Source organism: Monodelphis domestica, chromosome 7, assembly GCF_027887165.1.
Source record: "Monodelphis domestica isolate mMonDom1 chromosome 7, mMonDom1.pri, whole genome shotgun sequence".
In the NCBI taxonomy this organism is placed as follows: domain Eukaryota; kingdom Metazoa; phylum Chordata; class Mammalia; order Didelphimorphia; family Didelphidae; genus Monodelphis; species Monodelphis domestica.
Window position 1 is genome coordinate 6,591,965 of NC_077233.1, and position 27,980 is coordinate 6,619,944.

At 51.0% G+C, this 27,980-nt stretch overlaps 1 protein-coding gene across 3 annotated transcripts in view; it reads right to left on the reverse strand.

Annotated features, from left to right (window-relative positions):
* Positions 1 to 20,560: 20,560 nt before the first annotated feature.
* The window catches only part of RALA (RAS like proto-oncogene A), a 36,420-nt gene continuing 29,000 nt past the window's right edge, over positions 20,561 to 27,980 (reverse strand). Inside the window, exons 2-6 of one of the 3 annotated variants that reach the window (XR_008913299.1) lie at positions 24,715 to 24,865; positions 23,959 to 24,167; positions 23,496 to 23,670; positions 21,276 to 22,236; positions 20,561 to 21,069 (exon numbers count right to left, since the gene is read on the reverse strand). Coding sequence is in view for 2 of the 3 variants with exons in the window: in XM_056804135.1 (XP_056660113.1) it covers positions 20,774 to 21,069; positions 21,276 to 21,786 (807 nt within the window). In the remaining variant the exon portion in view is untranslated. Of the gene's footprint in view, positions 22,237 to 23,495; positions 23,671 to 23,958; positions 24,168 to 24,714; positions 24,866 to 27,980 lie in introns of those variants that run through there. The other 2 variants (XM_001362507.4, XM_056804135.1) reach the window with 2 other exon arrangements.

A 27,980-nucleotide genomic window follows, 5' to 3' on the forward strand; every position in this document is an offset into this window, starting at 1 on the left:
AGCATTTTCTATTTGATTGATCCAGGAGGCAACCACCAGTTGCTGGACCACACTGAATGGAGGAGGGACGGGATCTGATCAGACCTGAGCGTTAGGAAAAGCTGAATGGATTGGGGTAGGGAGAGACTCACCAGCAAGCTGCTGCACTAGTCCAGGCATGAAGGGATGAGAGCCTGGACCAGGACGGTGGGAGTATCAGAGGAGAGGAGGGAGCATTTTTGTTAAACCCTCACCTTCCATCTCGGCATCAATACTGTGTATTTGTTCTAAGGCAGAAGAGTGGTAAGGGCTAGGCAATGGGGGTCAAGTGACTTGTCCAGGGTCACCCAGATGGGAAGTGTCTAAGGCCAGAGAGGGAGAATTTTTTTTAAATTTTATTTATTTAGTCAATTTAGAACATTATTCCTTGGTTACAAGAATCATATTCTTTCCTTTCCCTCCCTTCACCCCCTCCTGTAGCAGACGCACAATTCCACTGGGTTTTACATGTGTTCCTGATCAGAACCTATTTCCATGTTGTTGATGTTTGCACTAGGGTGATCTCTTACAGTCTACATCCCCAACCATGTCCCCTTGACCCATGTGATCAGGCAGTTGTTTTTCTTCTGTGTTTCTACTCCCACAGTTCTTCCTCTGAATGTAGATGGCTTCTTTCTCATAGATCCAGAGAGGGAACATTTTTGATGTTGCAGAGGTGAAATCAACTTGGCTTGGATTTGGGGGGTGAGAGATAGTGAAGAATCCAGGAAGGCTTCTAAGTTGAAAGCTTGAGGACTAAGTGGATGGAGGTGTCCTCTATGGCCACAGGGAAGGTGGGAGGAACTGAAGATTCAATTCAGGATATCAGAAAGCAGATGAAGATGTGAGATTGGAGATCAGCAGAGTGAGGGCAGGATAGGTAAATCTGAGAATCACCAGCATAAAGATGGTCATATGGGGGCAGCTGGGTGGCTCAGTGGATGGAGAGCCAGGTCTAGAGATGGGAGGTCCTAGGTTCAAGTCTGGCCTCAGACACTTCCTAGCTATGTGACCCTGGGCAAGTCACTTGACCCTTACACCTCTTCTGCCTTGGAACCAATGTACAGCATTGATTCCAAGGCAGAAGGTGAGGGTAAAAAAAAAAAAGATGGTCATTAAATTCATGGGAGTTGATGAGATCACCAAGTGAAGCAGTCTAAAGGAAAAAGAGAAAAGGCCTCAGAACAGAAGCCTGGGGATGCCTACAATTAGAGGGCATGATCTGGAGGAGGATCCGGCCAAGGAGAAGGAGAAGGAGCAGAAAGATAGAAAGAAAACCAGGAGAGATGGTGCCCTGACAACCCAGAGAGAAGGTATGATTGGGGTAGGGAGAGACTCACCAGCAAGCTGCTGCACTAGTCCAGGCATGAAGGGATGAGAGCCTGGACCAGGACGGTGGGAGTATCAGAGGGGGAGCAAATGATCGATGGTGTCAAAGGCTGTGGAATGGTCAAGGGAAATGAGACCTGAGAAAAGACAACATTAATAGCTTTGTGGAGAGCAGCTTCAGGGGAATGAGGGCAGAAGCCAGATTGTAACCAGTTTCACTATTGAACATGGATGCAGAAATCCGGAATAAAACACAAACTGGGAAATTATAACAATATATCCCAAAGAGTATAACATTGTGACCAAGCAAGACTCATTCCAAGGATGCACGGATGGTTATTATGATTGATTATCTAAATCACAAAAGGAACAAAAAAGATATAATCATGTCAATAGAGGCAAACATTTCTTGACAAAATAGAACAGTCATTCCTATTTTAAAACACTTGAAAACATAGGGATGAATGTATTTTTCTTTACAATGATAAGAAGCGTCAACCGAATAGCACCAGCAAGCATTATTTGTAACAGGAACAAGCTAGCAGCCTTCCCAATAAGATTAGGAGTGAAACACTGATACCCACCATCACCAAGAGTATTCTGTAATACAGCAGAACTGCTGGCAGGAGTAATAAGAGAAGAAAAAGAAGCTGAACGACTCAGAATGGACAATGAGGTAATAGAAGGATCTCTTTTTGCAGACGATTGGACTGCATATTGGCAAAATCCTACCAATTCAACTAAAAAGCTGGTTGGAACAATGAATCATTTTGGCAAAGTAGCAGGAGATAAAAGAAACCCACATTTCTGAGAGTGTATTTGCCAAGACAAACTGAGGAACTACCTGCGCGTAATTAGAAGACACTATTTATGCAAATAAAGCCAGATTTAAATAATTAAATATCAATAATATTAACATAATTATATTAATTTAATTATTAATATATTTTATATTAATTAATTATATATAATGTAAAATATATTAATATAATTAATAATTAATTAATATAATTATAATAATTAATAATAATAAATAAATAATTAATTAAAAATTAACTAATTAATTAAATAAATAATTAGAACTATTGATTGTTCATGGGGGAGCAGAGTCAATATAACAATAATGATATTCTACTTAAGCTACTCTGTTTATTCAAAGCCATCTCAATTAAATGACCCAAATATTCTTTTATTAAGCTAGGAAAGAAAATAAAACCCATTTGGAAGAACAAAAGGTCAAGGAAACCAAGAGATTAATGAAAACAATCTAGAGGAAGGAGATGTAGCAATATCCAATCTTAAACTATATTATAAGGTGGCAATCATCAGAACTATCTGGTCCAGGGCTTTGGTCCCTGCTGGCAGGATGCTTTGCGCCCTCTGCTGACCACTGAGAGAGAAGGACCTCTGCTGGCCTCCCTCCCTTCCTCCTTCCCGCCCTTTTTCTGGAGGCGGAGGGAGCCCAGTTTGGTGGCCATCACCTCATTAGTGTCCCAATATTTCCATATCCCTGCCAACATTTATCATTTTTCTTATCTGACATATTAACCAATCTGAAAGATGTGAGGTTGTGCCTCAGAATTGTTTTAATTTCCATTTTTTAATTGATTGTGGCTTAGAGCATTTTTTTCATATCACTAAAGAAAGCTTTGATTTCTTTTTCTTTTTTTTTTAAACCCTTACCTTCCATCTTGGAGTCAATACTGTGTATTGGCTCCAAGGCAGAAGAGTGGTAAGGGTAGGCAATGGGGGTCAAGTGACTTGCCCAGGGTCACACAGCTAGGAAGTGGCTGAGGCTGGATTTGAACCTAGGACCTCCCGTCTCTAGGGCTGGATCTCAATCCACTGAGCTACCCAGCTGCCCCCTTGATTTCTTTTTCTGAAAAATGCCTCTTCATATCCTTTGACCATTTATCAATTGAGTTAACAAATGACTCATATTCTAATAAATTTTACTCAATTCTCTACATGTTTGAGAAAAGAGACCTTTATCAGAGCAAGTGATTGTAAAATTTGTTTCCCCATTTTCCTGCTTTCCATCATATTTTGGTCACATTACTGGTTTTGTTTGCATAAAACTTTAAAAAATGTAATTTAATCACAATTATGTACTTTACATTCCATAATCTCTTGTTTGCTCATAAATTCTTCCCTTATCCATGGATCTGGCAGGTAAAATTTTCAAGGCTCCTCTAATTTGCTTATGATCTCACTCTTTAAGTCTACCCATTTCCCCCACTCTATCATTCTCTTCCCCCTTCTCCCAGTCAACTCACACCTGTCCCCTCTGTGCATAGTCTTTCTAAATGCCTTCATAATGGCACAATTCTTAAGAAATGGGATCTCTTTCAGGAAATGATCAATGGATTCTTTTCATTTCTATTTTACACTCTGATTCTAGGATAGTAGAGAAGTTTTCCTTGACAATTTCTTAAAATGTTTCCTAGACTTTTTGTTGTTGTTGTTATTCATGGCTTTAAGGTATTCCAGTAATTCTTAAATTAGCTCTCATGGTTCTAGGATATCAGGGCTATTTACCTTGACAATTTTTTGAGCTATGGTGTCAGGCTCTTTCTTTGACTGTGGTGTTCAGGTGGTCCAATAATTACTTCTCCTTTAACTATTTTCCTAGTCAGTTGTTTTTCCAATGAGATATTTTATATTTTTTAAATTTTGTTTTATTGTTTCTTGATGTCTCATGAAGTCTTTAGCTTCCACTTACCCAATTCTATTTTTAAAAAATTATTTTCTTCAGTGAACTTGTGTACCTCTTTTTCCATTTAGCCATTTTAGTTTTTATGGAGCTCTTGTCTTCAGTGCCTCTTTTACCACTTGATCAATTTGGTTTTTTAAGATGTTATTTTCTTCAGGATTTTTGTGCCCCTTTTACTAATTCTCCTTTCACAATTTTCTTATACCACTCATTTCTTTTCCCACCTTTTCTTTTACCTCTTTGATTTTGAAAATCTTTTCTGAGTTTTTCAGGAATTATTGCTAAATGCCTTCAAATCACATTTTTTTCTTTAAGGTATTGCCTGTGGCTGTTTTTATATCATTGTCTTCTCCTATGTCTGTGTCTTGTTTTTCCTTGTCACCATAGTAGATTTGGATGGTCTGGTCATTTTTTTTGTTATTGCTGTTTGTTCATTTCCCCAACTTTTTTCTTGAAAACTTCATGTTAAATTTGGGCTCTGCTCCTGGGGTGGAGAGAGCACTGTCTGGAGCTTCCAATTTTTCATGTTGTTGTTTTCAGAGCAAGTTAAGTAAAGAACCGTGTTCTCTGAAGCCACAAATGAAATTACTCCCGTTGGCTCCTCATGCTTTCCTGTAGCTGCAATTATTAGTTCTCCTTTCTGCCTTGGAACTGAGACCAGGGTTACTACTCCCTTATCAGTGATCATAAACCCTTTTTTTCACTCTGGAATTATGACAATACTTCCTTACTTCCTTTGGCCACAAATTCTAGTTCTCTTTTTTGCCCTTTGTAACAGTTAAAATTTAGGGGAGATGGGGAGACTGAGGCAGGTAGAAATTAGTTTCTCTCTGCAAGAAGTATTATATTTTTAGAGGTTTATTAAAGGTTAAAGATTAAAGAATATACAAGTAAGAAACATGTGCCTATAGGCCAGAGGCCTAGACAAAATAACCTCACATCACGCAAGAGACGTGCCTCCTCCAAAACGGAAGTCCAAAAGAGCCAAGAGCCAACTCTCTCAAAAGCCTTTGAATCAGCTTAAATACCTTCTCGATCTCGGCCCAGGTGAGATTACAAGGCATTCTGGGGAAGTGGAGCAAAGGCTCGTGGGGATTGTAGTCCTGTATTCGAGTCTATTTTTTACACCTTCAACTGTTATCTAGAACTGTGCATGGGCAATGCAATAGTTCAGCACTCAGTGCCAGAAAAGGGTACCTTGTAACCTCTTTCTGGCTGATTTTTCTTAAAGTTTATGTATTTATTTAATTAATTTAAAACATTTTCCCATAGTTACATGATTCATGTTCTTTCCCTCTCCTCATCCCATCCCCCTCCCATAGCCAACGAGGAATGTCACTGGGTTTTACATGTAACATTGATCCAGACCTATTTCCATGTTATTGACATTTGCACTAGGCTGATCTTTAGAATCTATTTCCCCAATCATATCCCCATTGACCCATGTGATCAAGCAGTTGTTTTTCTTCTGTGTTTCTACTCCCACAGTTCTTTCTTTGGATATGTATTATGTTCTTTCTCATAAGTCTCTCTGAAATGTCTTGTGTCATTGCATTGCTGCTAGTGGAGAAGTTCTGGGCAGTTTTCTGATTCCTTATCATCTATGGGCTGAAAGTTCCCAAAGCTGCTACTGCTACAGTTACAGATACCTTTAAGGTCTGTGAAAAGGGAATTCTTTGTTCTCTTTGTATATTCTGAGTATACACTGGTGAAAGGGAATCCTTTATTCCCTTTGTCTATTTTAAGTTAACACATGGTTAACAATAACTTAAGTCCTTACTTAGTACCTAACTAGATTGTGAAGACAGGATTAACTCTCCTTTGTCTACTTTTGAATTGAATCAACAAAAGCTTGAACTCCCTACTTAGCACTAGGTAGAGGAGCTCATAAACCTTTTAGGGAGCTTCACCCTTTCAACTCAATCAGCCAGGAAATGAGAATTCACATGCTCAGAAACCCAATCAGCTAGAATTCTGTGAATCCTTTTGATAAGAATTTACACCTCCAGAGGGTAGATAAGTGGATCCATCAGACATTGCCCCGGGGGCAGTGCTAGACAATTTGGAAACTGTGATTGACCCTGTGAAGAGGGGACAGGACAAGAGGTCACCATAAAAGCCATTGAATCCTTTGGCTTGAGACTGGTATTGTGGAAGCAGTCTGGTAGAGATTGTTTTCTGAGGATTGCCTTCTGAAGATAGTCTTTGAGGGAGCTTCTCTGTAGACTTCAGCTTGGATCTTGGCTTCAACTTGGTTCAGACTCCTGAACTGCTTCCTGAGTGAGTGAAAAGGGCTGACTCCTTTCTTAGTTTCAGGAGAGACTAGTTTTCATCTTGGCCCTCTTGACTGAGGACTAGTATAGGTATTTTCTCTAAGCTTTTTCACATTTCTCTACTTTATTGTTTCCCCTCTATTTTGGCAAATAAACTTCTGACTTAAGATACAACAATTTTGGCAATCATGTTATTTTGTATAATTTTAAGTCCAACCATTAAATTTAATCCTTTACAGGTCTATGGTTGGTATTGCAGGAGTGTGCACTGTGCTCTGGATTGGTGAACACCACAATGTCACAGACATCTCCTGTCTACCTCCTAAGTTGTCTTGGGATGGAAAAATGTCTCACTCCAACCTTTCATTGGATCTCTTGCTCCAGAAGTTGACTTGAAGTGTTATTTTAAAGATTTTTGGAGGAGAACATTGGAATGCCTGTACTGTGCCATCTTGACAATATAAACATCTCTATATGGTCTTATATTCCTTACATAATGAAATAATCCTAGGCTGTTCTGCCCAGTAATTGACCCACACCCTAGAAGTGTTCATTATCCCTTGATTTTTGCTTTTGCCCATAAAACCATATGAGATGGTCTCCTCCTTGCTCAGTGATAACTTTTTAGACAAATTGACCACGTTCCTTTTGATGGCCCCATAGAATGTGTCATCATAGATAAAACCCTCCATATCCCTTTGTGTAGTTAGCCTTGGGTAAATCAGGGAGCATTCCGTTCTCATACTCTCATTAATATTAAACTAAGTATACGAAAAGTTCTAGAAAGCAACAAGGAAGGAGGGAAGGAAAGAAGAGAGGGAGGAAAGGAGGAAGAGAGAAGGAAAGAAAGGGAGCAAGCAAGCAGTTATTAAGCCAGATGTTGCTCTAAGTTCTGGGGATAGAAATACAAAGAAAAAATATAGATCTGACCAGAGATAGCCATTTTAAGGTTGAGGACTTCAGTCCCTCACTCATATAAGTGTAAATTCCTGGTACAATCCCTAGCAAGCATTTCTAACTGTAATTGAAAAAAATTAAAAAGTCACATTTTTTTAAAAAGAGGAAGAACAAAGATACTCATATACATTCTCTGTCTCTCAGTCCCTGTTTCCCCATTAAAACTTTCAAAAGTTAAAGATCTATGTTCCCATCACTGTCTACCTGAAGCCTGTGGCCAGGACCCCAGAGCACCAAAGGCCAATGATAACATCTTCACTGGGGCACACGGAGACCAAAGGATACAGCAAGGACAGGCATTGTGGGTAGCCTGATACCTCAAAGAAGAGGGAAGCATGAACCATGGTTTCTAGAAAGGCCTCAATGGTGCTGGTGCTCAGCAGAAAACCCAATGAGGACTTTACAAAGTAATTGAAACTACAGGGATTAGAAGCCAGTCCTTACCCCTTTGCCACATATGTTCCTCAGAGTCCCTGTACTTAAATCTGAGCCCACTAACCCCAGGGATCTTGTGAGTGCAAGGGAGAGAATATTCCTGGGACAGAGGGCTTGTTGTTGTAACAACCATCCTTCCTCTACCTCTTTGGTAAATATCTTTTCTATAATCTGGTTATTAGGCTAATAGTCAATGGAGAGAACAGCAGTGGGGGCTTGTGAGAGACAAAACCTCAGCCTGACCTGGGCCTTTGGTAGATTACTCCGTCTGTGCCCCCAGCCCACTGGTCCAGGTGGAAGAGGGGGGAGTGGCCCTCAAGAGAGCGTTCCACAAATAGCATCTTGCTTCACCCTGGCTACTATTCTGGAAGGGACATCTCTAACATCTTAGATGGAGGACCTTCCCTGAACAAAAGGACATGCGGGGAAGCCACCACATCATTTCTGCCTAGGGAGCTGCCCCATCATGCCACAACCTGAATGCTAATTTGGAGGCCTGCAGTAGTATCTCATTCCTCTCTCTAGCCAGGCTTGAAAACTCTCCTTTGACAGATTTCTTTTGGACATCTGAGTGTCTTGTGTGTAGATTTTCTTCTTCCCCAAACTCCACCTCATCCCTCTGCCCAGGGAGAGGCAGGGTTACCCTAGACTCACTCTTTGGAAGAGGCGTTTGCTATTGAATAAAGAACCTGAAAAGTCAAGAGAAAGTGCCTCCTTGTTGTTAAATCTCTTGACATCGAGGAGCCTTCATTGCTATTGACTGATGGGAGTAACTCATGGACGCCTCATCCTTTGGAGCACCTATGTGATGGAGCTCAAAACTGTGGCCCTTTCTGCTGCTCTCTGCCTTCCAGGCGATTGGCTTTTCTGGAACTCAGCACTGATCATTTTTACCTCAATCACTGTCACCTCCCTGCAGTCCGCCTCCTGCCCGCCATCTTGGAGACAGCCCCAGGCGATGGAAACCAATCCAGGAAATTCTTGGAGTCCTCCTCCGGGAGGTGTCACTGGACTCGGCTAATACCATGGCGAGTGCCCTCTGAGTACCTCCAAAGCCAGCTCCACACCTCACGGTCTCATGCGGGGTCTGGGGGTGTCTGCCAGACCCTTCAGGAGCTGACGCCCCCATGCAACCCTTTTGTCCTTGGGGACACCAACTTCAGTGGAGGGATGCGGTCGGAAGTCAGCCATGGGCCAGTTTTTCTCCCCTGGATCATGAGGCCATCCCCCAATATGTTCTGGGGCTTGGTGCAAGGAGCACAAAGGCATCTGCCCACCAGAACGTCGGCGGGGGGTTCTCCTCCGTTAGAATGCATTTAGATCATATCTGAAAATTCTAATTACCCCAATTCACCCTGCAGCCAAATGGCAAAATACATCATGAGAAACCAAACAAAAACAAACCTCCATGAACGGTCCACATGGCTAATGGTGCAAATAGTCCTCTGCAGCAGATGGGAAGGCTGGGGTGGGCGGCTCATTGGCTCAGGGAGCCCCCTGTGTGCACACTTAGCTCATTTGGGCTGCCACGCCTTCGTGGGTTTCTTAATGAGTTGATGTGGTCAGAACTATTCCTCAGCAGATGGTCAGCCCACGGGCAGTGAGCAATGCTGGGCCTCCTCCGCAGACACGCTGGGTCCGTCCTTGGAGCCTTCCCCTCTCCGGAGCTTTACACGCGTCCATTGGCCAGTCGTCTTCCCAAGATTCCCAGCCATTCAGTCAATGGGAACAAGCATGTACCTGACGACTCCCTCCCCGGTGAGGTCTGGGGGCCCTTTGCTTGGCTGGCATGGTGTCATTGAGACTGATTTAATTAATCATGACGCCCACACACGATGGGCTGCTCCCGTCCTCCCTTGCAGCCACAGAGTTCCATTTCTCCTGGAATGCTGGGGTGCCTCTGGACTGCTCATTCCCTTTCGTTTGGTTCTGGGATCGCCAGCTTGCTTCATGGAGAACACTGCTATGCCCATCTCCTTCTGCCCCATTGGGATGTATAATGGAAGAACCATGGCTTGGGTAGGGCTTAGGGAAGCCTTGAAACCATCCCTTGTCTCCTCCAAACAAATAATGGAGGACCAATCGTGGTGGGTGAGCTGGTTAGAAAAAGGCAACACAGGATTGATGCAAAATGGGGGTTGGCTCAAGACAGGTCTGGGGGACTTGGCGGGGGGAGGTGGGGATGAGACCTGTGATTCCATTAGTAAAGAAAGGGAGCCCCAGGAGAGGATCCTCCCTTTGCCGTTGCAGGCTGGTGTAGGCTCTGCAGTCTTCTTAGTTGTCTGGGGCACTAAGAGGTTGGATAAAGAAGTCAATAAACATTAAATAAGCGCTGACTATATACCAAGACAAGTGACTTGTCCAAGGTCCTATAGCCAGTCTGTCAGAGGCGGAAGTTGAACCTGGATTTTCTGAACTCCAAGGACAGCTCTTGGTCCGCCATATTGCTCTGCCTTTCCTACGTGTGTGTGTGTGTGTGTGTGTGTGTACAGACACACATATGCACCTCGTAGACTATTCAGTTTTGGGGTACCCTCTCCCCATGGGGAATGTAAGCTCGCTGAGGGCAGGGACACTTCGTGCCCCTTTCTATATCACCAGCAGTTGGCACCGTGCTTTGTTTGTGGCTGACTTAACAGCTGTTGAATTGCCCCAAATGGAGGGACGGTGTATTGGTCTGCTGGGTGGCGAGTCGGGTCACAGGTGAGAGGGGAGCGCTGAGCCCTGGGCCGCCTGCCTGGTGACGGTGTGGAGACCAGGGAGGGCCCTGGCACGCCTCCGGGGCTGCCTTGGACCTGCCCCATCCTTCAGTCGCTTGCACAGCTCTTTAGGCAGAGGCGGCCAGCAGAATGGGAGGAGGCTGGAGAGGCGCAGAAGAGGCCAGAGATGGAGGACGGCTTTGTGTGGAGCTCTTCAAACGCAGATCCAGGGGCGTCGAGGCAAGAGCAGGAGTGAACCAGCCCGTCTCTGAGGCTCTGAGCTCTGGGGGCTGCTGCCTCTTTCTGGGAGAAAATGCTGCCGTGCTTTGGGGCATCAGGATGGGAACTCCAGCCGAGCTTGGCTGGTCTTCTCCACGCAGCTTCCTTACTCTGGGAGGAAAGTTCCTCATCTCTCCTGGCCAAGGCTCGCTTCCACGTCCCACGGTCCTGCCCGTGGCGTGGCTCGTGTGGCTATTGCTCAGCCACCCCCTCCAACTCGGGGCTTGAGCCCTGAGCCCTTCTTTGGCCACCACATTCCAGCTCAGCCTGCAGAGGGGAGGAGGAAACCCACTTCCCGTCCCCAGCGGCTGTGGAGGGAATGGAGGGCGTATTTCCAGGAGCGGCGGCTGTTTCCTTTAGGACGTCTCTGTTCCCACCAGCCAGCCCGGGGACTGGAGCAGGATGCTGGGTGCTGCATTAAAGGGCTCGTGGACTTGACTCACACAGAGCTGGAAAATGTGGGTATGTCTGTATCTGTTCTCTAGCAAGCAGTTCCCAGATTCTAAGAAGCAAAACCATATCCTCACCCAAATAATAGGAAAGGAGGAGAGACTCCAGAAGTCACCGTGGATAAACTGCCCGGCCTGGAGTCAGGAAGACCTGAGTTCAAATCCAGTCTCAGACACTAGTTGTGCGATCCTGGACGAACCACTGAATCCTGTTTGCCTCAGTTTCCTCATCTATAAATTGAGCTGGAAAAGGAAATGGCAACTCACTCCCGTTTCTGCCAAGAAAACCCTAAGTGAAGAATTGGATACGACTGCACAGAAACGAGAAAGACAGACACTAGAGAGGTGGGTGCTGTCGTCTGTGCTTGTCTCACTCCACTCAGAGTCCCCCCAGCTCCCCCCAGCGAGTGGCCTTCCTCCTGCCAGCCTGGGCATGAGTCTCCTCCTGAGCTGCGCCGAGCTGGTCCTCCGAGGAGTCTCGCCAGACCCCTCCCTCGTGCGTGCACACTCATGTGGCCACCCTGACCTTAGCGGGAAGGTCTGGACCGATGATGCAGAAAAGGAGGCCCAGATGGGCTCCGGAGGAGGCCGCTGGTCTATCTGCACATCTGTGGACTGGTTGTCCCGCTCCTCTCCCTAGTCCTGGGTGCGCTGCAAGCTGGAGGGCAGGGACGGCTTCCCAGGGCCCAGGGAGCCTGGCACACTGAACTGGCAGGATTATGAGGATCTCATTAGCAGAGGCCACCAAACTGGGCTCCCTCCGCCCCAGAAAGAGGGCGGGAAGGAGGAAGGGAGGGAGGCCAGCAGAGGTCCTTCTCTCTCAGTGGTCAGCAGAGGGCGCAAAGCATCCTGCCAGCAGGGACCAAAGCCCTGCCAATACTCTGCAGAGAAAAGACAGGCTTGGTGGGGCCCGAGGCCCCTTCCCCGACACCAGGAAGATGCCCTTCTTGGCTCTCTGCAGGGCTGCCCCACAGCCAAAGGGAGGCTAGATGGCTGCTCTGCAGAGCTCTCATCGCCTCGTCCAAGGCAATCAGCCCTTCCTTAGCGCCTACTCTGTGCGAGGCACTGGGGATGCGGAGATGAAGCCGAGCGGCCTCTGCCCTCTGGACCGTCCATTCATAACCGAGTCCTAAACGCAGTGCCAGGCCCAGGGGGAGGGCGAGACCCTCCTGAGGGCACGGTGGGAGCCTGGGGAGCGTGGGGAGCACGTCCAGCCTCTTGCCAGGCTGCCGGCTGGCAGAAAAGTGGCAGATGGGCGGCTTTGGCACCTCCAGTTTTCTCTGCCTCTTCGGTGGCTCCTGTTGCTCCTGCTGCGGCAGACAGACGGTCATTAGTCACAATCTCTCTCCGTTCTCTTCCTACGTCCCCATGAATTCCACCATCACCTCTGCAGGGGATTCCTGCTCACAGTGTGTCTCTCCTCACATCCAGCCTCCCAGGTCTCAAACTCAACATGTCCACGTGCATGCAGCCTCCCCTTCGCTTCCTTCTCTGTTTTGCCTGAGGGGCTTCGTAAGCCCAGTCGTTCTCCCTTCCTGCCCGGCTCAGCCCTTCTCCTGAAGGTTACTTCCTGTATCCGTTCTTGTTCTTCCTCGTGTTGCTCACAAGAGGATACAAAGAGAGGCTGTGGAGAGGAAGGACACACATTCCCCGCCCTGTAGCCCAGGGACCTCCCGAGGGCTCGGCAAGCCTCTGGGCTCCTTCTTTTCCTGTTTCGAGAAATGAGAGAGCTGGACCACCCGACCTTCAAGGTCCCTTTTCTGTACCTGCTCCAGAAGCCCAGCTGAATCGAGTCCATCCTGCTTTCACTCAGCTTCCCTTTTGGGGCTCGCTTCCCTTTTGGACTGGCACAATCATCTGCCAACAGACTATGGTAGGCAGGTGAATCCTTGAATCTTCTCGACTCTAGGAAAGGGAGAGACACCCTTGAAAGGGACGTCTCTGGAAGCCTCCAGCCTGCAGCCAGCACCTGAGCAGACCGGCCCATGGACAGTTTGCCCCGCACTGTTAGCCACAAGGGTTCCTTAGAAGAGTTACCCCTGGAGGGCAAAAGCCTGAGGACCTGCTGCTCATCAGGGAGGAGTCTGGGAAGTGGTGCCCAGCCTGCATGTCTCATGGCATCCAGTAATGTGGTTCGAATGGATTGTCCATCCTCAAACACGAGCGAAGGGACTGGAGGAAGGCGACTCCCAGCTCCAGGTTGGGAGAATGCACAAGTGAGACCCTAACCGTAAAATGCTATGGAAGCTCTCACTGTGACTACCTAGTAACTGGAGAAGTTTTAGGGGAGAGGAAGAAGAAAGAGGACCCTAAGGAGAACCGGGGATTGTGCCCTGGATCAGGAGGAACAGAAAGAAGGAAGGAATGACGGACCAGGGAGAACTTGGATCTACGCCATAGGGAAGAAGCTCTTTCTATGTTCTGGGGGGACTGGTGGACAAGGGGGGGCAGGGAAGGCAAGAGGAATGTCTTAGCAGAAAGTGGCTTCTTGCACTCCAAAAAAGGATGGTGTGAACTCATTGGTACCATCATTGAAAGGTCATGCATTAGCTACTGCAGGAAGGCAAGAGTGGGGTGGCTGGGTATTCCTTGTGGAAAGGGGTGCTATTTACTGCCAGCTATCCGTGGTGCTGCACCAGTTCCTCTCCCCATCCTCCCATCCCCCAGAGGCTGTAGGCTCCCTGAGTCCAGAGATGGTTTATTTCTGTCTTTATCCCAAAGTCTAAAGCCCGGCACACCGCAGGAAGCTCCTAAATGTCTGTTTAACTGAGCCAAGCTCTATTCTCCGAGGTCTTCCCAGGGGACACATCCAGGCCAGGAGACACAGGCTACTCTTATCTATTAAAAGGACGGCCTCTGCCTCTCCCTGTTGTCCTCCCTAGTGATCTACATGGGGACAGATGACAGCCCCGAAAGGACCTGGGAATCCTCCTTAAGAATCTGGAAGCCACGAGGTTGTGGAGAGGCTCGAATGTCCGCGCAGAAGACGTTCCTGAATTCTAGATGCCATCAGCCAAGCTAGGATGAGGACAGCAAGAAGAAGAAAAGGTTTTTTCCCAGCGCTCGTCTTCCAGCCCCTGAAACCCTTTGCATGGACTTGGCACCTAGCTGTCATCCATCTCCACAGACGGGCAGGCTATGGAAGCGCCTTCCAATCCAACGCATTTCCTTTGGGCCTCTTTTTCATCATTTGCTGCTTCCCTACGTGGTCGATTCAGAGCTCAGGGCCAAGCCAAAGTGAATTGAATAAAACCGTCTCATTTCCAGGACCGTTTTTAGTAACCTAAACTTCTCAGAGGTAAAAACGTTGCCATGTGGGCTGCCATCGTCATTAGCCCACAAGGAAAGTGTGACCCAATCTGTTAAAAAATGCTTGGCATAGAAATCGACGTTTCTGTTCCTCACATAGAGCCTGCCACCTCTCACTCTGCCTTCGTCCTGGACACCCCCAATGCCTAGAGGCTGTTTCCTCACCGCCATCTCAGAATCTCCATTTCCTTCCAAACTCCGCTCTGTAAAGAGGTTTTATTTCCCAATTACCTGTAACGACAAATTTCCACGTAAGTTTTCCGAGGTCACATAATCCCAATTGTCTCCCTCTCTTCTTCCCTCCCCCCTCAGAGCTGGCAAGCAATTTGATTTGGGTTAGAGGTGCATCATCATGCAAAACAGAACTCCATGTTGTTCATTTTTGTTAGAATAACCGTATAAAACAAAACCCCCAAATAAAGTGAAAAATGGTATCTTTGATCTACATTCTGCCTCCCACAGTTCTTCTCTAGAATTGTCCTGGATCCATGTATCGCGGAGAGCAGCCAAGCCTATCCCAGTTGATCATTCCACAATATTGCAGTTGCTGTGTACAATGTTCTCCTGGTTCTCCTTATTTCACTCTGCATCCGTTCATGGGCGTCTTTCTGGCTCTTTCTGAAATCCTCCTGTTCACTGTTTCTTACAGCACAACCATGTTCCATCATCATCATAGACCACAAAGTGTTCAGCCATTCCCCAGCTGATGGACATCCCTTCAATTTCCAATTCTTTGCCACCATAAAAAAAAAGAAAAGAAAAAAGGTTTCCATAAACATTTTTGTGCAAGAAAGTCCTTTCCCCACCTTTTAAAAAGTCTCTTTGGGATACAGACCTTCAGCATAGTTCCCAATTGCTCTCCAGAATGGCTGGACCAATTCACAACTCCACCAGCAATGCATTCGTATTCCAATTTTACCACACCGTCTCCAACATCTGTCACTTTCCTTTACCAGCCTATTGGCCAATCTGATAGGTATGAAGTGGTCCCTCAGAGCAAAACTCGGCTCTGGAAACACCTTTGGCAAGAAAGCCTTTCCTGACCCCTCCTGGTCCCCTTTGGGAAGGGGTGCCTTTCCTTCTCTGGGTGCTTTGTGTTTAATGTACATTTGTGTTGTATTGATTCTGCATATGCTCACATAAGGACCCAATAGACTGGTTGTTGGTCTCCAATAGAGTACAAACTTCCTGAGGATAGAGACATTCTTTCTGTCTTTGTATCTCCAGTATCAATCAATGTTCTTGACACATAGTAGGTGCTTAATACATTCTTATTGATGGATTCTTCAAAGTTGAAAAGCACCATCACCAGAAAACATATGAGGGCCTACAATAACTGCAAAATGGAAAAGGAGGAAAAAGATGAAAGGCAGAGGATGGGAAAGGGGGAAGTGCTAGAGTTAGCTATAGCTCCTGCCCATAGGGGGCTGAGAATTTGGAGAGAAGCATAAAACAGATACCATATGCATGGCAGAGTATGTGAAGAGCTTCACAGCAGGCATTGCTTGACTTGGATCTTGAGAGATGTGTAGATTTTTAGAAGGTGGAGAGATGGGGGGCCAGCTTGCCTTTGTTGGTTCTACTGGATAGAGAAATAGGCAAATACTCTGTTTCCTGTCTGCTTGCTACACAGTAAAGAACGAGTCTTTGGGTTGGCTGTCAAACTAGAGCAGAGAGTGCCCAACCAAAGGTCAAAATGACTTGACCTCAAAATTTCCCGAGTGATCAGGGAAATACTTGCTCTAAGCTTCTGGGGAGTCAGAGGTAGCTCTAGGGCTGGCAGCCCACTTCCCCCACTCAGTCCCACCCATGGCTGTAAATCTCTGACATCTCCATCCTTTGCATTTTGTTCATTCCTGCTCTTAGACCAGAGTAGAGGAGATGGCTGCAACCATGTGCATGTCCAAAGGTTGGAAGGGCAGGCTGCCCTCCATCTGGGAAATGAGTCCACACCTGGGTTTGCTGGCAGCCAAGAGTGATGAGGAGGGCAGCCCCAGAGAATCACCTCTAACGATCACCAGGAGATGAACTGACGTGGAGATGTGCACTGAGAAAGGGAATGACTTGTCTATTGGCAATACCCTGTTCGGAAGTGAACCTGATAGGAGAAAATGCTTTTTGGTGTCTGCTTGGAGCCAGAATCTTCCTTTCTTGGGACTGAGGCAATACAGGGGACAGCTCGCCCTCTGGTCCTGGGGGGAAATGCTTTGGAGGGTCCATGTTGCTCTAGCTCCTTGGAAGTGCTAACTGCTGGGAGCCATCAAAGACCACACTGTTTGATACGGTCCATGTGGAAACCGGGGAATGCAAAGCAGGAAACCGGGGAATGCAAAGCAGCCCCCAGGGGGGATGGAAACACCCACTGAACCCCCCCTAAGTGACTTTCATTATTAACATTCCCTTATTATTGGAATTGCAATGATTATTATTCTTACTTGGCCCCAGGAAAAATAGATGAGAGCAACACGCTTGCAGGGTTAATACAGATGTCCCACTCTGTCCCCCTAGGATATTACCAAGAGAGCCCACTTACAAAATTAAACCTAAGGATTCTTATATACCTACTTAGAAAGGACCCTCTTTTCTAGGCATAAAAACTTCTGGCAAATTTGTGCTCTGAATTCCCTAACTATATCTGGGTCATGTTGATTCTACACACTGATCCTGCCCTTAGCAAGGATTTTGTTGACTATCTCCCTAGGCTTCCTGACTGTTGTTAGGTTCCATGAAAACATGTATGTTGAGAATGAAACTGTGTGCCAGGTAGATGTGTGATCATGAGGGTAAAAAAATAAAGCCAGGCTTCAGCCAAAGTGGAGCAGTTTATCCTGTGAAACCTGTGAATGCAGAAAGCTGTGTCCCATCCGTTGTTCTGCTGACACCATCCCACCTCCAAGACCCCATCCCCTATGGGAGGCTGGCCCACCCCACAGCAGCTAACTATCTCTTTGTAAAAGCTAGTTCAGAACGAGGGGATGTGGGGAGCTAGTCACCCAGGCAATCAGCAAGGCAGGAGAGAGACTTAATGAGGATTGATTGTTCCTTGTGGAGAACGCTTCAGAAAGGGAGCTCAAGCCAATGCATCACAAGCTCACTGTCCCTCAGGAACACTTCTAATCCTTCAAGAGAAATGTAGCCAGAGGCCTTCTCCTGACCTGACTTGGCAGTGCATGTAGGAGTTGGGATGAGAATCTCCCAAATGCATATGGCCAAACCCACTGGCTACTGCTTCAGATGGGCCTTTCCAGGGGACCACAGGACATCTCTGCAGATGTGCTCCTAACCCATCACATCCAAGTTGACAGAAAATGGTCTTTCTCCTGCTTACCCAAATTCCTTCTGCTGTCATCCACATTTCTCCCAGGCTTAAACCTTCCCCTTTTCCTGCCATCTAGCCAGCTTCTGATGGTGACATTAGCTCATCCTCTCCTTTCTATGCCCAGGGCCACCTCCTGCCTGGACCTCACCTTCTAGGAGGAAGACAATGCGTAAAGGGAAGTGGGAGTCAGGGAGGGGCATAAATCTGGAAAGTCCAGGGATGATGAGTGGAGCCAAAGTCTTTGGAAGAGGAGACCCTCGATGTGAGTCCTTTCTAAACTAAGAGATTTCCCCAGCCCAGAGGCACAGTGAACCAGAGTAAGACAAAAGCTTGAAGCCCTCCTTTTAGGGTCAGGCTCCCCCCCAGTTGAACCTGTGTGACGTGAAATTTGGGGGGAGCTTGCACCCCCAGAAACCACTCAAATGAGCAGACAGGAGGCTTGTGAGCTCGAGCCCAGCAGGTATTAGGTAGCAAAGAGGGGCCGTGAAGGGGGACGTTTCTCCCAAGGACGAGGTCAGCTCTGGTAGGGCATTTGGGTGGTCTTTTCACCAAGGGGGAAGGTTTAGCTTAAAGAAGATGGAGGAGGGCCACAACAGCAGTTTTCAGGGACTTCAAGGACTCCCCTTATATATATATATATATATATATGTAAAACCCCCTCCCCAAACAGATATATATATATATGTATATATATATATAAGTAATATATAAAAATAAATATAAATATATATATATAAAGCAGCAGTCCAGGACTATATATAGGAAGCTGCTTGGGGAGGGGTTCTCTCGCCTTCCTAAGGAGACATGAATTCGTGTCTCCTTCTGAAGGGCACCGAATGGTCGCTAATTTTCTATAGGAAGTTGCCAATCTGGGATGACTAATACTGATGAATGTGTGCTGGGGAACAATGCACACATTCCTCCCCTGCAAACGCAAATCCAGGAAATCTAGACGGGTCTCTGTGGGCAGCTCGACACACCTTCCAGAGCCCATATCTCACCCTCGCTCTCTCTTCATGAGCGCCACGCCTGGTTTTCCAATAAAATCTTTTCTCAATTGCGTCCCATCGCGAGGCACGGCACATAGCAGGAGCCTGGAGACGGACGCGTCTCACAGTGGCCAATACTCTTAAATCTCATTCTCTATGGCCATTTCATTTTCGTCTTCGTGCTCCCCAGAACCTGGCAGGCCGTGACTAAAGGCTCAGGACAGTGTTTCCCCCCAGAGGCTGCCTCAGCACGGGACTTAGGTTTGTTCTGACAAAGACCTGCCTAAGCCCTCCCGCCTTGGCCTTTGCGGCACTCTGGAGGCATCCAGCTCTTGTGGCCATCTCCGAAGGGTTTTCTAGACAATTGTGAAGTGCTTTTGTCTCTGGGGAAACCCCTGGAACTTCTCAACCCTCTTTTTGGCTCTCCTTTCCATAGAGGAAATGAACTGGACTAAAGTAAATCGTGACGCCGGCCTTATTTTCCATGGCCAGGTGTGAGAAGCCGTAACGGAAAGGCTGTAAAGCAGCAGGAAGCTGGGCTAAAGGGGCAGAGCTGAGGTTCCTGCTGGAGAAGGGAAAAGGCTTCGTCACCCGCCGTGGAAACACGGAGCCGCCTATTCCCTCCTTAAAAGGGGGGCAGCCCAGCTACTTTGGAGCCAGCTTCGACATCTCGGGCCATGTCCCCAAAATGCGGAGGGGGTCCCCGAGTGCCCAGCACCCACACGGTAGTGGACTGGGGAGTGTCTGAAGCAGGAAGCAAACCTGCTGACCCAGTGCGGCCAAAGAGCTCTTTTAGAACAATCGCCCAAAGGGGCAGCCCTTTTCCAAGGAGCCCAGTTCAGACTAGCCTGCTCTTCGGGATTTGGGCTCCGAAAAATCGCTCTAGCCAATCTCTGTCTCGGCTCACAAGCAGGCATTAGGTAGCAAAGAGGGGCTGCGAAGGGGGGCGTTTCTCCCAAGGACGAGGTCAGCTCTGGCAGGGCATTTGGGTGGTCTTTTCACCAAGGGGGCAGGTTTAGCATAGAGAAGATGGAGGAAGGCCACGACAGCAGTTTTCAGGGACTTCATGGATTCCCCTTAATCTGTTTAGCCACAGAACTGGAAGTAACAGGAGGAACTTGGACACAGGAAAACTTGGGAACTTAGGAAAGGAGTCCTGAGAAATGGAGAGGTCCCTTCAAGGAAATGGACTGGCTCTGAGACTGGGACCCCCTCCCCCCCTTCCTCCCCTGGCCCCCATGCAGTCTTAAGCCTGCCTCCTTGTCAGCTTGTCTAGGCAAGACTCCTCTCCCAGGATGGCCCTGAGGTCCCTTCCGAGCCTAAACTCTGAACCAGGAAGTGCCTCTGTGCTGACAGCACACAGCATGTGACGCCGCTTCCTGGCATTGAGCTGGAGGGATAAGCTGGTTGTCCGAGGAGGTGAGGCCAGGAAGAGGGGCTGGATTTGGGATCAGGAAAGCCGGGGCTAGTTCTGGCACTGCCATTGGATGGGGAGACCTCTATAGGAAGCCTCTTTGCAGCTCGGAAGTGAGCTTGGCCAGGCGGCCTCTAAGAGGTTCCTGCTCTAAATCTATGAGCTTCAATAGCTCATACTTCCACTGGCTACGCTAGGAAGTCATGCCCTGGGGCTCCCTCCTCTAAATACTAGCCGGGCCATCACCAGGCACATGTGCCCCCTCCCCCAAGCCCATAAAGGCTGCGGCAAACACGGACATTCGGGTGCTCATGGGAGCTCCAGGGTGAGAGGGAAGTCAATCGGCATTTCCTAAAGACGAAGGAGCAGCACAAGGATTTAGAAAACGGAAGTTTATTGGTCTTTAAATGGCTCAAATTGCAAGTAAAAGAGTGGGTAATGGCATCAGCCCGGGACACGGGCCGCATCCGGGGGCTTCATAGCACCGCATACCCAGGAGAAGGTCTTAAAGCAAAGTCACTGTGTTAGTGGTTAGGTTCCCTGTCTGAGCGGACTGGATGAGGACGCGGAAGGGCAACAGGCATTCCTGGTCAGGGCCACAAGAGGAGCATCCATTCTGCACAGGGGATGGCCACCAAAGGAGAGATGCGCACAGAGCCTTCAATGAGATGCGCTTTGGGGAGCGGCAGGCGTGTGCGCGCTTGCTCGTTCCCTGGAGGGTCCGAACAGTTCTGAGCCTCGGATGATGGGTTTGCAGGTGCAGAAAGCAAGCCTGGGGCTGTGAGCTCTCCCTCGCCGTCTCTCGGGGCGCCACACCATTCCAACGTTGGGTCTTTCCTCCAAGGCAGCCGGGAATGCAGACGCTGAAACTGGTTTCCTCGATGAACTGTGGGGGGAGAAGGGGCCAAGGATATTCGGTCACAGAACACACTCAGACCCCCATGACGAGCTCTGCCGTTCCCATTGGGCTCCCCGGGTGGGCGTAAACTCCTACATTAATCCGGCAGCGAGGAGGACCGTCTCCCCAAAGGAGTCCCCGGAGTGGCCCGGGCCTGAGCCAGGCTGGCCAGAGGGTGAAGGGCAGCAGCTCACCGTTGACCAGAAGCGAGTTTCTGACCCGGAACCCGAGAGGAGGAAAGGAGTTTCTCTTACGAGGGGCTGGGCTGAGCCTTCTGCGTCCATCATGGTGGCCTGGTGGTGAGGGGCGATGGGCTCTGGACCCCCCACCCCCACCTGGCACACAGTTCCGGGCCAGGTGTCGGCAAGCTCCCGATTTCAGGTGTTCGTTCACAACGGACGCAGAGGCCGGTGAGGGCGCAGATTTTGGATTAAGGCATGTTCTGTCTCCCCACGCACACTGGCACCTCTCCTTCTCTCGGGCACCCCACGTGGCAGATGGCGCTCCTGGTAAATGGCTGCAGAGATGGTCCTTGGGGGTCCCGATGTCCTCTGGGTCTCTCCCAACACCGGAATCTGCCAGACGCCCATTTTCCTTCTTGTGATTGTGTTGCCAACGGCCGTTCTCAAGGCAGGAGGAGAGACTCGTGGAAAATGGATGCTGCCCGAAAACCTGCCCTGTTCCCCTCAAGCAAGCCCCCCCCATCCTTCCTTTCCTTTATTTGAACAGGCCCAGAAAGGCCGCCCCCAACACGCACGCTCGCTCACACGCTCGCTCGCTCACGCACGCACAGGCTCTGCATTCGAGGGCTGGGATCATGGAGGCGGGTATGAAATGGGCCGCGCGCTTCTCGCCGAAGCCCGCAGCATTGTCTCTCAGGGAGTGCGTTTCAGGCGCTTCCAATCCATGCTGTGAGGGATACGTGACCGGTTCCAAAAAGTGAAAGTAATTTCAGTCGTTGAGCCTCCCCGGCAATGCTTACAAGTTATATTTATTAGTGCGGCCAAGAGAAGGAGGACAGCGGTGCTTGCATTACAAGATGCAGCAGCGCTCCCTCAGCCGCTTGGCCAGGCTTTTCCGCTTCTTCTTTCCGTTCTTCTCTTTGCTGTCCTCCATCTTCCGTGCACGGATTTCCCTCATCAAATCAAAAAATACCTGCAACGACCAAACAAGACACCATTAGTGACTGGGGCCCCATTGGCCTCCCAGCCGGCAGAAAAGGGGGGCCCCGGGCCAACCTCCTCCCTTCAACCCAGCCTGTGAGGACAGACTAGATGCTGAAACCAGACACAGAGCCTCAAAGGGCCTTTAACCCCTCATTTCACAGATGGAGAAACTGAGTCCCAAACAGAGAATGGCTTATAGAAGTCCACAGTGTTGTCAAACGTTGGAGGCAAGATTTGAACCTAAGTCCCCGACTTCAGGTTTGGGACTTTTGCTACCATACGACAATCTCAAGGGGCCGTGGCTACAGCATCCCCAAACCACCTGTGCTCTCATGTCCCAGCTAGGCTGGATCTTACGGCAGATACTGGGGAGCCTGGGGACACCCCTCCACCCTGCACCACATCACCAGCAATGCTGACTTTTGGGGAGAGCCCTAGGGGGACTCCCCCTCCCTGTGCCGAGGCTCCTGGGGGTATGTGCGGAGCTCAATCAGCCCTACAGGGGGTTTCCTGAAGGAGGCTGGGAAAGGCCACCTGAGGATGTCCTGGGGCTATCGGGCAGGAATCTGCCTTGGGAAGCATGTGGGCAGTGAGAGCTGGAGCTCTCTAGCATGCGTTGATGATGTCCCAAATAGCCACCGGCAAAGGCCAAGGTTACAAGAAGTGGCAGCTCCAGGAAGAAAAAGTCCAGATGCATCCGGAGGCCCATGGGGAGGCCCAAGTTCTTCCTGAGGCAGCCCAGGTCAGAAAATGGGGAGAGCCCGCCTGGAGGCCCAAGCTCCTAGGAGAATCTGGAGCACTCGAACCTGCAGGGTGGCGCTTGGGGAACCCAGCTTCCAGGGGACCCTAACAACCATGACCCTGCCTGAGGGCCAGGAGAGGGTCTGCTCTTGCTCTTGGGACTGCCACCACAGGCCCTGCCTGGATTAGGGCCATCTGCTGGCTGCCATGGCCCAGGGCTACTGCTGACTGTGAAAGGGCCTTGGATGTGGAGTCCCAGAACCTGGGTTCAAATCCCAACCTCTCCCAGCAGGGCCATGAGCCTCAGCTGTAAAGTGAGGGCATCCTGAAAGGGGAACCCCAAGTCTGAGGAGTTGGTATAGGAAGTAGGACTCCACCTCTGCTCTCTCTCTTTAGTCAAACCCAACTGGAGGGATCTAGGAGAGGGGCAGGCCCGGGGGGGGGGGGGAAGCACCCCAAGAATCCCTGAAATCCTGCTCTGGTGCCCCCAAGCAGGCTCCCTCTTACCTTATCCACGTTCGCACGGGTCTTGGCTGAGGTCTCCACGTAGTTGACGTTCCACTGATCAGCTCTGTTTTTTGCATCTTCTATAGAAACTTGTCTTTTATCTTCTAAATCAGATTTGTTCCCCACGAGAAGGAAGGGAACATTCTCGTCCTCCTTGACCCTCAAGATCTGCTCCCTGGAAAGAGGAAAGGTGGCCCAATGAGGGGCGCCGGTCACAGCCAGAGCCCCATTGCTTGCTGCTCTCATGCCCCGGGTGCCCCCCGACTCTCCTGTCCACGCCAGAGATTCTATTAACAGCATTTAACTGGGCCTAGCAAGGAGCTGCCACGTGCCCGGCTGGGCCTGCCCTCGAGGAGCCCCATTCTAGGCAGAGCCCAAGAGGAAAGGTGAGCGAGGAAGCCCCAGAGCCCGAGCCCAGAGGGACGCTTGGACACACGCTCCCTCCTGGCTGCCTGGGACGTACCTGAAGTCGGCCGTCGCCGCGAAGGACTCGAGCTCTGTTATGGAGAAGACGCACAGGAAGCCCTCCCCGCTCCGGAAGTAGTTGTCTCGGATGGCCGCGTAGTCCTCCTGGCCGGCCGTGTCCAGAATGTCGATCTGGACCTCCTCCCCATCCAGGACCACCTTCTTCCTGTAGCTGTCGGCTTTGGTCGGCTCGTAGTCCTCCACGAACTGGAAGAGAACAGCCGTGTGGGATGGACGCCCCGAGCAAGCCGCTCCCTCCACCTGCACCCTCCCCACAGCGCCCTTCCAGGCCTCGGCTCCATCCCTGCCTGGGGTCCGAGCCCTGACCTTCGCTGTGGAAATTCCAGTGTGGAAAGCCCCTCTCCCTGGCTGTTTTCTGTATAATCTTAGGACCGTTCCAGGGTTTTACGCCCGTAAGTTCACTGGACTGCTGCCGGGCCGACCAATGTGAGACGCCCACCCGGGTGAGAAAGGAGTTTCCCCAGCTTCCCGCTTTCCTTCTACGGCGGCGCCTCCGTCCCCCGCCGACCCCCTGAGGCCTCCCCCGGCCCTCCATTCGGCCACCCAACCCCAGGGACTGGCGGCGTCCCGGCCATCGGAGCCTCCTGGACGGGGAAGCGGCCGAGAACAGCGGAGGAGGCTCAAAGAAGGCGGCCTGAAGAGCCAAGGCAACGCCGCGGGAGGGAGACACGCAGAGCCGCGCACAGACTTCGAACTGAGAAGCGGGGCCTCCGGCCGGCCGCTCCGCACTCACCTCGTCGTACATGAACTGCAGGGTCAGGGCGGACTTCCCCACGCCGCCGCTGCCCACCATGATCACCTTGTGCAAAGCCAGGGAGTTCTGGCCTTTGGGCTTGTTCGCTGCCATCTTGGGTGACGGACGCGTCCCGGGAGGAAAGAAGAATCTAGAGAAGAAGAAAAGAAAAGGTTGCGTCCACGGTGGCTCCTCAGGCTCTGCCGGGACCCTCCGACATGCCAGGCTGAACTCGCCCCCTCGGATCCCGGGACCTGCCTGGGCAGCGGCCCAGGCCACCAGGGCCGGCCGGAGACGCCGTCTCCTGCCGCAGCGGGGAAGCTGCTCCCAAACAAACGGGCCGCTGCCCTTCCTCGCCGGGGGCTCCGTCGGGTCCCACCCAAGGGTCCGGGGCACCTGGAGTGGCCCTTCTGCCTCTGGACGGCGACTCCTGGCAGTCCCCCCCTCCCCCCCGTTTTTCAGAGACCTGCGATGGCACAGAAAAGCCTGCAGGAGGCCCCCACAGGGGCGCCCCAGCCCAGCGGCAGGCAGGGTAGCCGGGGGCCACCCCCAGAAAGTGGGCCTCAGCTGAGCCCCAGCAGAAGCAGACCAGGGGGAGCGACTCCCAGGCTGTGAGCCAGCAGGAAGGCACGAATTTAGAATCAACGCTAAGCATCGGCTCCGAGGCAGAAGAGCGGCTAGTGACTTGCCCAGGGTCACCCAGCCAGGAAGAGTCTGAGGCCAGTTCAGAACCCAGAACCTCCCGGCTCTCCATCTGCCGAGCCCCCCGGCTGCCCCCTTTAGAAGCTTTTCTCATGGAGCCAGGCCGGATGAGACCCGGGTTTGTGGAGGACGACAACGAGCCGCAGCCCCCCTGCCCCATTTCTCAGATGGGGGCCCAGGCGGCCCAGACGTCCCATCCCCCCCGGACGCCAGGGCCCGGGGTGGCGGCTTCTGTTCTCTTCTCAACCGAACCCTGGCTAAGCCCCTCTGAGGATGGGTGGGACGTCGGGTGGCCCTCGAGGCCACTCCTGCCATGCCACTGGGGCGGTCAGAGGCTCCGGGCCGCGTCGGCGCTCTAATGCTAAATAACCGTCAGCAAGTTCCGGGCCGCTGCAGCAGAAGGACCCGGAGGTTCGTCTCCCTCCCTTCTGGCGGGCCCCACTCAAGGGCAGGAATTCTGTGCCTAGGCTGGCGGCACATTGCAGGAAGGGAGGCGGCCTGTGGACTCCTCAGAAATGCAAATTCTCCCAGGGGAACCTGAAGGTCAGTGAAAAGGAGACCCAATGAAGGACTCCCGCCTCAGGCATCGGTGCCCCAAGGTGCACCCTGGGAAGCCTGCGACACCCCACCAGAGGTGCATCCTGGGAAGCCTTTGGTGCCCCACCAGACAGAGGTGCCCCGAGGTGCACCCTGGGAAGCCTGCAACACCCCACCAGAGGTGCATCCTGGGAAGCCTTTGGTGCCCCACCACACAGAGGTGCCCCGAGGTGCACCCTGGGAAGCCTGCAACACCCCACCAGAGGTGCATCCTGGGAAGCCTTTGGTGCCCCACCACACAGAGGTGCCCCGAGGTGCACCCTGGGAAGCCTGCAACACCCCACCAGAGGTGCATCCTGGGAAGCCTTTGGTGCCCCACCAGACAGAGGTGCCCCGAGGTGCACCCTGGGAGGCCTGTGACACCCTAAGGTCCACTCTCGCTCTTAAAGCATTCGCCCCATGAACACGAGAGGCTTTGCTAAGCTGCCCCCCCCCCCCCGGCCTTCTTGGGAAGCCCAACTCGTGGTAGGCAGGAAATCGCTGACCATCAAACTCTCTGGAAGCCCCTGCAGGGAGCGGCCCGCTCGCCATCTTACTGGTGGGGAAGCAGGGCAGGTGGACAAAGCCGGCTCCGTGCCTGGGGCAGGCGGCCAGGGGAGGATGCGGCTCGGGATGGCCTTCAAAGGGACCAGAAATGCGACCTGTTAAGACGGGTGGTCAACGGGAGGCCCCTCCTGCTGGGGGGAGACGTAGGCAGCCAATGGCCACGCCGCCTCAGCATTCTCCCAGGAAAACCCGGAAGTCGAGCTCCGTGGTCTGACAAGAAGCCCGGCCAGGGGACGTGCCTGCCAGGGGCCCCCCAGGGAAGAGGAAGGGGGGCCGGATTTGGCCTCGCCGGCGGCTCCCGGCCCCCTTCTCTGCACAGGAGGGAGCTGGTTCTCCCCACATGCGCAGGACCGGCTAGATGTTAGCTCGGACCCTCTGGCCCGAGCAGGCATCCGACAGAAGACGAACGAGAAGCCAAGACCCAAAGGCAGCCGACTAGTCCAGGCTGGAGCTGGTGGGGCGGACCAAAGTGATTAAAGCCGTTCAGGGGCAGCGAGGTGGCTAGGGGAGAGCCAGGCCGAGAGCCGGGAGGTGCCGGGTTCCAATTTGGCCTCTTCTCAACCCACTGCCTGGCTCTTACCGCTCCTCCGTCCTGGAACCGAGCGTCGGGCCCGATTCCAAGCCGGAAGGGAAGAGTTAAAACAGCAGCTCGCCTTGTGTAAAGGGGAGGTCGGGGAGCGGCGAGGCTCTGTGCCAGCTGTCAAGCCGGCGCGGGCAGGAGGATCGGCTCCTGCCATCCGAGCTGGCCATCACTGGATCTGTCCTTCCTTTCGTCTAAGATCATCGTTCCCGAGAGGCAAGAATCAAAGGGCTGCAGCCGTGGCCGCTGGACTGAAGAAATAGAGGGGCTGCGAGGCCTCCAGCTGCCTTCTGGAACGAGGGCAGGGAAGCAGGAAACAACTCTGAGGCTCCTCCAGGAAGCCTGCTAGTGGCAATCGCCAGAGAACGACATGTTTCCTGTTAAAATGCCGACCCCCCCCCCCCCAATCCAAGTGCCTGGCACGAGACAGACGGCTCAAGCAGGAGAATACCGAAGAGCACGAGCTTTAGCCTGTCTTTTTTCCCTTCCTTTTGAACAAAAATCCAGGAATGAGGAGAACACTTCTGGAAATAAGACCAAACCCCAAGAAGTGCTCTGGTCGGCATTCAAAGCCTTTCGTGAACTTTCCTCTTCGTCTCCTTACGCTGTGCCATCCAACATGAGTTCTTGGGTCCGGGGACAAGACCCCCGACCTCTTGGCTACAGTCCTTCTCTCTGGCTGCCTTCCTCTGCCCTCACCTCAGCAGTCTTTGGCTTCCTCTAGGTCCCCACTAAAATCCCGCCTCCTACAGGAAGCCTTCCCCTTCAGAGCAGGCTTCCTGGACGGACCCAGGAATCCCTGGCTTGTGTGAATGTCCATGCGTGGAGGCAGGAGATGAAG